The following is a 9992-nucleotide window of genomic DNA, read 5'->3' as shown; positions in this document are numbered from 1 at the left end:
AAGTGAGAGATGTGATCAAAATTATAATCAATTCACCTGCAGCAGGGTTAAGAGGTGGAACCAGCAGCATGGTTAAGAGGGGGACCAACAGCATGGTTAAGGGGAGGACCAGCAGCATGGTAAAGGGCAGCATGGTACGCCTGCTGAGCAGCGTTGGGGCAGCAGCCGAGGTCCAGATCCACCAGAAGCCACGGCCTACGCACCAGTCAAACATATCCCCTTTATTTATATCAAACCACTGTATTTAATAGACATAGCATTTTAATATAGCGTATATTTTTTTTATCTTTCTCGCATGTTGAGCTGGGAAATGATATTTTTTTTTGGGGGGGGGGGGGGGGGGGGGGGAATGAGATGCAGTGTATATACTTTATCAGTGTTGATTTTGAAAACGTATAGATAAGTGAGGAATTCACAACAAAAATGTTTTATTGAATTGTGCTCGTAAAAGATAATGTTTCATAAATGTTTTTAAATTAAAATTAAAAATTAAAGTCTTGTGTTTTCTGTACGAGTATGGTATGACTGAGGTCTAATTAAAGGAATGAATGTAACGATTGACTGGACGTTAATCTATAGGTTGGGTATGGGATTTGCGAAATGCCGATGCAGATTTTGAAAATACACAACTCAAATTGTCCTACCCCCTCTCCTTCAACGCTGACTCCACCCATTCCAAGAGCTCTGGGTCACGAATTTTGAGTACGTGCACGAAGGGGTCGCGCGGGGAGCGGGGGAGGGGGAGTGCAGTACGACCGTTTGATTGACGTACTTACTGTCCAATGCCACTCGGTGGGTCTGGAAATCAGAGTTTTTCGAGCCCTGCCCGTTCCACAGATGATTGACTTGTTCAATTTTCATGTTAGTACTTCTAACTCAGTGGCTGTAAGTGGGTAATGATAAGGATTTTAAGTAATCTTGAAAAAATGGCCAAAAAAGGAAATTCCATACCCACACTGTAGGCGAACACATGTATATCAAAAAAAAAAATACACCTGACAAATATGTGTCTCTAATACGCTGATATTAAACGTATATTAAATACATTAATAAACACATGTATATTTCTATAGAAAACATTTATTAGCCGCAAGCAAAACCCATTGATCACCAAATGCATACCTGAAATACACTGGTAACAAAAAATTAATAACCGGTAATCTATAAAATACATTATCGAAAAAGTCCATCTTCAAAGTTACTAAAGTTCAGTAGTATTAGCTTCCCTTAAATTAGACATCACTGCACCATTCTTCCTTTATTCAATATGTGGAGTAAAATATGACTACATATATATGAACCTTGAACTTCAAGAATGTATTGTTTTGTTGAATATTTTCTAAATCAATTTAAAACTGTACTTTAGCATTTAATACATTTCTACGAACGAATTGTTTTAACAGATCGTATTTTTCGCCAGTCTGTATTTTTTGTCAGAAGTGTGGTTGAAATAAAGTTTACAAAGCACATGGCAGCCATTGACTTCCATTTGACCTTTCAACCTTACACTCTCGGGAAGAAACCAGAGGAAGACGGTCAATGGTAAGTTAGTCAAGGAAAGTTAACGCAAATGTACATTTTTTGTTGCTTAATTTCGCCATTTGCTTCTAGATCGTTCAAGACTACGTAATTTAATACTTATTGTGAATTGTTCTGACATCCTTTTTGCGTTAATGTGTTGGATAATCGTACGTGTCGATGACCGCTAACTACCAAATGTACACGTGTAACTTTACTTTTCGCACTTTCCCCCCCAAAACCCTTCAAGATGGATGGTGAATCAATTAAAAAAATGTTGAGGTCGGTGCTGCTTTCCTCAAAGGAGGGGGTGTCAATCGGCCGGCTTCAAACCGAGTACCGCTCGCTGTGCGGGGAGCTAATCCCGCACAGTAAGCTTGGCCACCATAGCTTGGAGGACTTCCTCCGCAGCATCCCCTCCGTTGTGCGGTTGGAGCACCGCATGGGCGAGGTGAGCTGCTGCAAATGTTATCCCTACTTATAAATACTCTTTACAATAAGATTGTTTAAAGAAATGTGGTCACACTGCCATGGTAAAAGTACAGGGGTCTAATTCGAGTCGCATATGTTTAAGCGAACCCTGATCTCTTGACTCAATCATTGACATCATGAACATATCATGTTCCTTGTTCCAATACCCGTACTGCCATGAATATACTTAAAGGAAGTATTAATGCCTGCATTAATAGTCATTTTGTATTTTTTATAGCTTTTATAGCTTTTTATAGCTGCTAGGCGTAAAGAGTTCACCGTTCGAAGCGGGATGTTTAATGTGGGGGAGGGGCCGCGGCGGTGTCACGCCAAATTTGTACCGGGTGCCAAATTTGTAGCGGACACGTAAGGGTTGCTTACGTACATTCGCGAACCTTCAAGCTTCAATACATAAAGTAAAAACAAGTGTTATCTAGCGTTCCGTTATCTGTATTGTGCTATTTCGTCCTTGACCTGCTTTAAACACTCAGTTTACTTGCTAAATTTGGTTAAACAATTAAATACAATACAAATATAAAGTAAAAACAAGTGTTATCTAGCGATCCGTTTTCTGTATTAATGTTTTTCGCCTTTGGCAACATGAGCGCCAATGTTTTATGAAACCCACTTTAAACACTCAGTTTACTAGCTATATTTGATTAAACAATTAAATACAATACAAATTTAAAGTAAAAACAAGTGTTATCTAGCGATCCGTTATCTGTGTTATGTTATTTCGTCTATGTTAAATGCGGTGCGTTACTATTAATTGATTGAATTGAACTGCGTAATCCGAACGCACCCCTGGCTCCACACAAACTGTTAGGGAGGAGACCGGGTGGGATAACAACGAGATAAGCGATTATGATTGGCTAGGGCAGAGTCATGTTTCATGGTAGCCAATCGGATCCAGTGTTTTACACACCAGCCAGGACACGCGCGCCACACACGCACACACCAAACTGATTCGATTAAGCAGCAGAAATGGCGAGTCCGGAGCAATCCGATGAAAAGTTGGCATTTTCTGTAGTATTCGGCAGATGTTCCACAACCTTTGCAGCCAAGCAAATTAAAATTCAGTTGGAAGCATATCAGGGCCTTGAATGGGCAGTTCAACCATTTAAAAAATCAATAATCCAAATTATTTGACATCTAGCAACATATTTTTTTGTACAGTAACGCAAATATTGACTTTCCCTGGAAACTAGTTACTTTTTTTATAGATTAATAGTGAGTACGTTCCCAACACTGGGTAAGACCCACGTTTGTCTTTTGGGTGATTCCTTTATTTTTTCCTGAGGTTCTGTTCCACAGCTAGTGATATGGTACCTTGATCCCAATTCCTGTAGAACTCTCTAAATCCTGTCCCATCAACTATACCAGGGGTGTCCAAACTTTTTTCACTGAGGGCCGTATACAGAAAAATCTACGAAGGGCCAGGCCACTTGGGAAAAATAACACATTTTTAACCATATGAAACCATAATAAATTGATGCCTTTCTATCTTTGTTTATAGATTTATTTATTATTTTTAACCAGTTAAATCAGGGCTTTTCTGTCTGTCTCTGTTACACCCTGAAAAGGGGAGGAGCAAATAATTATTTTATAACCGTATTTACATAGGTACATTGTTTTCGAAAAGAAAGTATTAAAGGCAGAAAATATGCAACTTCTTCAAATTCAAAAGGTGAACTCAACAGTCTAATTGTTTTCTGTACTTGTTAAGTAAACTCAAATGTAACATGTAAGTATTGCTATACAAACTCAAATGAAGTGCAAAGAAATAAATTAAATATTATACCTAGACATGTACCATTCGTGTGTACTTAACATTTTTATTTTTTACATTAATTCTCTTCTAGTCCTAATGCACAGTCTCATACTGTATTAACATATGAATACTTTGTAATATATTTTGAACTCACCTATAGTGGGAACAGCGTTACATTCAGTGGGAGCAGTGATGCTGCGCTTTGGACTGAAGGATGGCTGGCAGGTCTGGCGTAAGTTTGGTGGTTCAGATGCGAAGGACATCAGGAGATGGCTGTCGGTCATTTTGCTTCTCAATCGGCTTTTGTTCAGGGTTAAAAGAGAAAATGTTTGCTCACATATATATGTTGAGCCGAACAGGCTCATCATTCTTTTTGCGTGGTGCGTCATCATAGGAAACTTGGCCTTTTCCAAGTCGGGATCATGGAAACCCTGATCGATATGGCGAAACGGGCCGCTTACTTCAATGAAATGGAACTTCAGGTTCTCCTGGAGAGCTATGACGAGGAGAAGGACATTATCTCAAGAAAAGGGAACGCTAAAGCCTCTGCAACCCGGAGAACCAAAGCCTGGCAGCGGATCGCTGACCGCGTAAATGCGTTAGTTACACGTCAAAAGCATGATCCTTAATATTTGAGCCATGAATATATAAATATCCCAGTTAAGCATTCTTAAAGATCCTACCACATAACCCCTTTCTTCTAAAAGAAAAATGTACTCCGATGGCTTCCAAGCGGTCAGCGGATCAAGTATAAAAATGAAGTATAAAAAACTCACAAACTGGTAAGCTTTTCCCACCATCGTATTGGTATAAATTTAAATAAGCCATTTTTTTAACCAATCGTGAAAAGGCCGACAGTCGGCAGACTGGATCTGGCCCTCAAATTGTCTTGACCCCGGTGGAGGAGCTGTTAATAAACATAAATTCAGGGCGCCCTGGCATGGTGGGGGTACCTGGAGGTACCTACCTCCTCAGAGAGTCAGGGGGCATACCAGAGGTGGGTAGGAACGCGCTACATTTACTCCGTTACAAATACTTGAGTAACTTTTTGGATAAATTGTAATTTTAGGAGTAGTTTTATTGCAACATACTTTTACTTTTACTTGAGTAAATATTTGAAGAAAGAACGGTACTTTTACGCCGTTCCATTTGGCTACGTGACGGTCGTTACTTTGTTTTTTTTAGATCTTTTCTTTTATTACATGCGAGATCTATTTCTATCACGTGAATATTCCTTAGCCCAAGTGAAGGAGTTCAAGTACCTCGGGGTCTTGTTCGCGAGTGAGGGTACTATGGAGCGTGAGATTGGCCGGAGAATCGGAGCAGCGGGGGCGGTATTGCGTTCGCTTTACCGCACCGTTGTTACGAAAAGAGAGCTGAGCCGCAAGGCAAAGCTCTCGATCTACCGGTCGATCTTCGTTCCTATCCTCACCTATGGTCATGAGGGTTGGGAGATGGCCGAAAGGACGAGATCGCGGGTACAAGCGGCCGAGAGGCAATTGAATAACGCCTGCACACACACACACAGGCACGCACGCACGCACAACGCAGAGTGGTAATCGGGAGAGTTGGGAAAATTCCCTGTGGCCCGTTAACGGGGGGCGCCGGGTCAACATCGACTCGCAACCAATTCAGTTTTGTCTAGAGGAGTAACTGAGCGCCCCCTCCCGAAGTGGCACAGCCCAGGTCGGCCTTGAACTGCGATTGGTCAGAAAGACGTTACAGCTAATGACAACATTGAACTCTCATGCAGGCTCGAACAGAGTGACACACACACACACACACACGTTGATGTATTTAATTTTGCAAAGATTTAATTTGTTATTGTTTTAGTTCAAGGGTTATACTTTTTTTTTTTAAAGACCTTATTTATTTAATTTAAAAGGATGTTATTTACATTATCTTTATTTGAACATTGCTGCTTTATATTTTGTTGGTGTCTATTTTGTACCGTTTGTGTTGCTCTGTTTATTTAAAAAATAAATCGGAGAAACTCAGTACTTGTACTCTTGAGTACTTGAGTAGTCTTTTCACTGCATACTTTTTTACTCTTACTTGAGTAATTATTTTTACGAGTACTTTTACTTCTACTTGAGTAATTCTAATCTTAAAGTAACAGTACTTTTACTTGAGTACATTTTTTAGCTACTCTGCCCACCACTGGGGCATACCCAACTGGTTGAATGTAGGTTTTTGTGTTTTGTTGTATTTTAGATTTTTTTTGCCTTCGAAGTAACAAATGCAAACCATGTGCTTGCCACAGCGCATACTATCCAAATGTTTCTTTTTTTGTTAACTGGGTAGAAAACTTAAAAGTGACAATTCATCAACTTCACAGATCAAGATGGATTAGTGTGTGTAACGATCAAACATTCTCCAGGGGATGCAAGTCCGTTCTGACTATTTTATACTTTGCGTTGTAAGTGCCTCTCGGCATAGTACTCAAGACAATATTGCTCTTTGTATGATAGGAGGCTGATACAAATCTTGGATTGGTCATCTGAAAGGACTGAAATGTGCTCAGCATCTCCAACATTAGAGCCTAGATAAAACTACCATTTTCAAAAAACGGAGGGCTACGCAAATAGTCTGGAGTGAACTGAGGCCAGGTCCTCGATTGGTGGTGCTATGTAAGGCTATTTAAATATATTAAAGATTTGCACAAGAATCTATAGGTAGGCCTATCTCTCCACTCAAGCAAAAAGTCATCCGATATGCCAAGATGTCGAGCCTAGGTCTTATCAATTGCTCCCGGTGGATTGCGTGTATAATTTGCGCTCTGATATCAGCAGTTCTCTCATCAAAAGGGCATGCCATTGTGAACACATGAAATCTGCGGTTAACGCGGGTTTAAATACCCAAAACCGGGTTATGTTTCAAACTTAACCTGCGCAAAACCTCCTCCGACCAGGTTTGATTCAGAGCATATGTTTCTATAGCAACTAACATACCGTGATCCTTTTGTAACGGAAAACCTAGGGTTACAGCAAACTCTGGGTTAACTTACCCGGTTATGTGATAAAACCGGCTTTGTGGAACACCCCACAGGCTAAGAGACAAAAAGAAAAAATTGTGACAGTTAGAAAAAAATATATAAGCCTCAAGGATGTTTTGACATTGATTTTTGATAAAGTATGCTGAGTTTTGTTAAGTCACGCTCAGACTAGTGTCATTTGTATATTACAATAAAAAAAAATCCCCCCGTGACACTGTCACCTTTTTTCCTCTGAGGAGTTTGCAGGTCTGTATATATTGTACGGGCCATATTACATAATATTTTAAAAATGTGCTGCGGGCCAATCAAAAATTGGCCGCTGGCCGTAGTTTGGACACCCCTGAACTATACTGATCGACCTTCTTTCCTTGCATATGAACTTGTTAAGTGACTTTGTGCAAACCTCTTGTATTGCAGAGAGTGATCTTTTGGCGACAGTTAAAACAATTGGTCCAGAGTGGCTGTTTAGATAGAGACATCAGATGGAGACATCAGGCCTTGTTTATTTCGGTGCTTTCCATGTGCTCTGAGGTTAATGGTAGGGAAGCTGTTGTTTACATTGCTTGCATACAACTTTGTCATCAGGTACCACAATTCTGCTGTAAACTGACCTCATTCCCAAATATTGCCAGACGACTCTTTTCAGATTGTTCAGAGAGCAAATCTCTCTGAGGCAGAAGTTGGGTTGTAAACTCCATGTTTCTAACACTTGTCGTTTCATTATTTTTGTTTTGTTCTTTCCCACGCCTGTCAGTCCTCTCCTTCATGCAGTGCTGCAGGTGATAACTAGCTGAGCAGCGGGAGTGTTTCTTTTTATTCATTTCACAATCTAATAATATTCCAGTGCAAATGTTGGAATTCAAAATGTACATTTCAAGGCATTTAGCAGAACGCTTTTATCCAAAATTACTTGCAATAAGTAAATTTGTCAGAAGAAAGAGAAACAATGTATCGCTGTCGGTACAGTAAGGAGGTAAGATGCTGCACAATGCTAAGTACTATTTTGAAGGGCAAGGACGTCCAAAATACAATAAGTGTGAAGATTAAGTGCCAGGACGTACAACATACAATAAATTCATAAGAGGGATCTGTGAGGGGGTAACAGGGATGCTATGCAGAGTCTAAATGAACTCTGAACAAGTGAGTTTCGAGTCTTTTGTGAAAGCTGGTGAGCGACTCTCGGGTCCTGACATCGGCAGGGAGCTTGTTTCACACTGCGGTGCCAAACAAGAGTTTTGACTTTGATGATCGACCCTTGCTTACTCATATTTGTGGAGGTACAAGGCGTCAAGCTGAAGTAGTTGAGCGGTGAGCTTGAGCTTGGGTGTGTGGTCTTACCAACGCTTGAAGGTAGGCAGGATCAGTTCCATTGACCACCTTGTATGCTAGGACCATCATCTTGAGTATGATGCAAGCTACTACAGGGAGCCATTGGAGGTCATGGAATAGGGGGGTCCCATGGGAGAATTTGGGTAGGTCTCCCACTAGGTGGGAGACCGCGTTCTTGATACGCTGCAAAGTTTAAATCGTGAAGGCAGCGAGTCGAGCCAGGAGCGAGTTGCAGTAATCGAGGCTGGAGGTGTCGAGCGCTTGGACCAGGAGTTGAGCCGCTCCCCTTGTAATGATTTTGCAGATGTTGTAGAGGGCAAATCTGCTTGATCAGGCCACGGCCGGAATGTTCGCTGGGCAGCATAACTGATTATCAAGTACAACACCAAGGTTTCTCGCGGTTGGTGATGGAGATGCAGCAATGTCCTCAACAGTGATCAGTAGGTCCATGTGAGGGCACTCTTCCCCTGGCATAAGGAGGAGCACTTGTTGAGGTTAAGCTTCATGTGATGGTCATTCCTCCAAGTGCCGATATCTGCATGATATTCTGAGGTGGGTTTTTGAAATCAGGGTGCTGTTAGAGGGGAAAAAGGATTCGTCCGCGTAGCAGTTGTATTCAAATTTTTAATATTCGTTGACAGCCCTTATGTCTACTGTTGATGACTAAACAATTTAATTATATTCAAGGCCTATGATTCCTTATTACTCATATTATTTAGGGATGTCCCGATACCACTTTTTCACTACCGATACCGCAGCTTTGGCTAGCTGCCGATACCGATATCAGTATTAGTTTTTACTCTAACAAATAATAATAGAAATATATGGAAGCACTTTGCTCATGTTTGCCAATAAGCCAAATACCATTAAAACATCTCACTAAAGAAAAGTTGAATTGCTTAAATCAAATGAAAAGATTTGAACAGAGTTCCAAAGTATGTAAATAATGTAAACATTAGGGGTGGGAATCTTTTACCATCTCACGATTCGATTCCGATTTTTGGGGCTACGATTCGATTAAAAATGGATTTTCGATTCAAAACGATTTGATTTCAAAATGATTTCTGCTTCAATCTATAGGTGTGCAAAGGATCCTCAGGATCTGCTCCAGTCCTGAGGACTCCTGCTTTGCAAGACGGAATGAAAAATTGAGACATTAAAGTGTCTTTTTCACATTTATACAGTTATCCATGCTTAGATGGAATTGTTGCAACTGTTGTATAAAATCAATATCACATTTTGCTTAAGTAACAAAAATAAAATGTGTGTGGACCACAACTGCTACTCTAAGAAGCTAGCTATAAAATAAGTGCTTCTGTATAATAAAAATGGTACAGTTGAACAAGATGCATTTTCATTTCACAGGAATGTTGCAGTACCAAAAATATGTGGAACACAACTGTTGCACAAAACATTAATGTCTCAGTAGCTTTAAAAAAAAAAGTTATGAAATTAAATCGATTTTCGGCCATTTTATATTGATTCTGAATCGTAGTAAATGAAAATCGTGATTCTTATATGAATCAATATTTTGGCACACCCCTAGTAAACATGCACACATTTAAAAAAAGTTAAACAAATGGCTAAATGGTTAAAGTTTGAAAACATTTGAGATAATATTTAGAATAGCTGAGCTGTTACAGCTGATAGTTTGAATCATGTTTGGATCAAGTGTGTGCGCTTGTGCATGCGCATGTGTCATCACTTGTAGTAACCAGGAAGTGTTATCGAAGTTATTCTTTCACATCTAGTTGATGAGATAAGCTCACAAAATGAAGTTTACGTTAGCCGTTAGCTTCTACTGTAAGAACATTGGATATGTAAGAAGCAGCAGGCCTCTAGCCATATACACGGGCATCCCCCCACCCAAGCGCCCAAAATGTAATCATTTTAATGATTATCAGTTCC

At 40.1% G+C, this 9992-nt stretch overlaps 1 protein-coding gene across 1 annotated transcript in view; it reads left to right on the top strand.

Annotated features, from left to right (window-relative positions):
• Positions 1-1472: 1472 nt before the first annotated feature.
• The window catches only part of LOC115540273 (tudor domain-containing protein 7B), a 58003-nt gene continuing 49483 nt past the window's right edge, over positions 1473-9992 (top strand). Inside the window, exons 1-2 of the mRNA XM_030351418.1 lie at positions 1473-1542; positions 1769-1969. Of these exons, the coding sequence (XP_030207278.1) occupies positions 1540-1542; positions 1769-1969 (204 nt within the window). The 5' untranslated portion in view covers positions 1473-1539. The remainder of the gene's footprint in view (positions 1543-1768; positions 1970-9992) is intronic.

Source organism: Gadus morhua, chromosome 3 (genome assembly GCF_902167405.1).
Source record: "Gadus morhua chromosome 3, gadMor3.0, whole genome shotgun sequence".
Taxonomy (NCBI): Eukaryota; Metazoa; Chordata; class Actinopteri; order Gadiformes; family Gadidae; genus Gadus; species Gadus morhua.
Note: the sequence above shows the minus strand (reverse complement) of the source record. Positions and strands in the feature narration are given on the sequence as shown.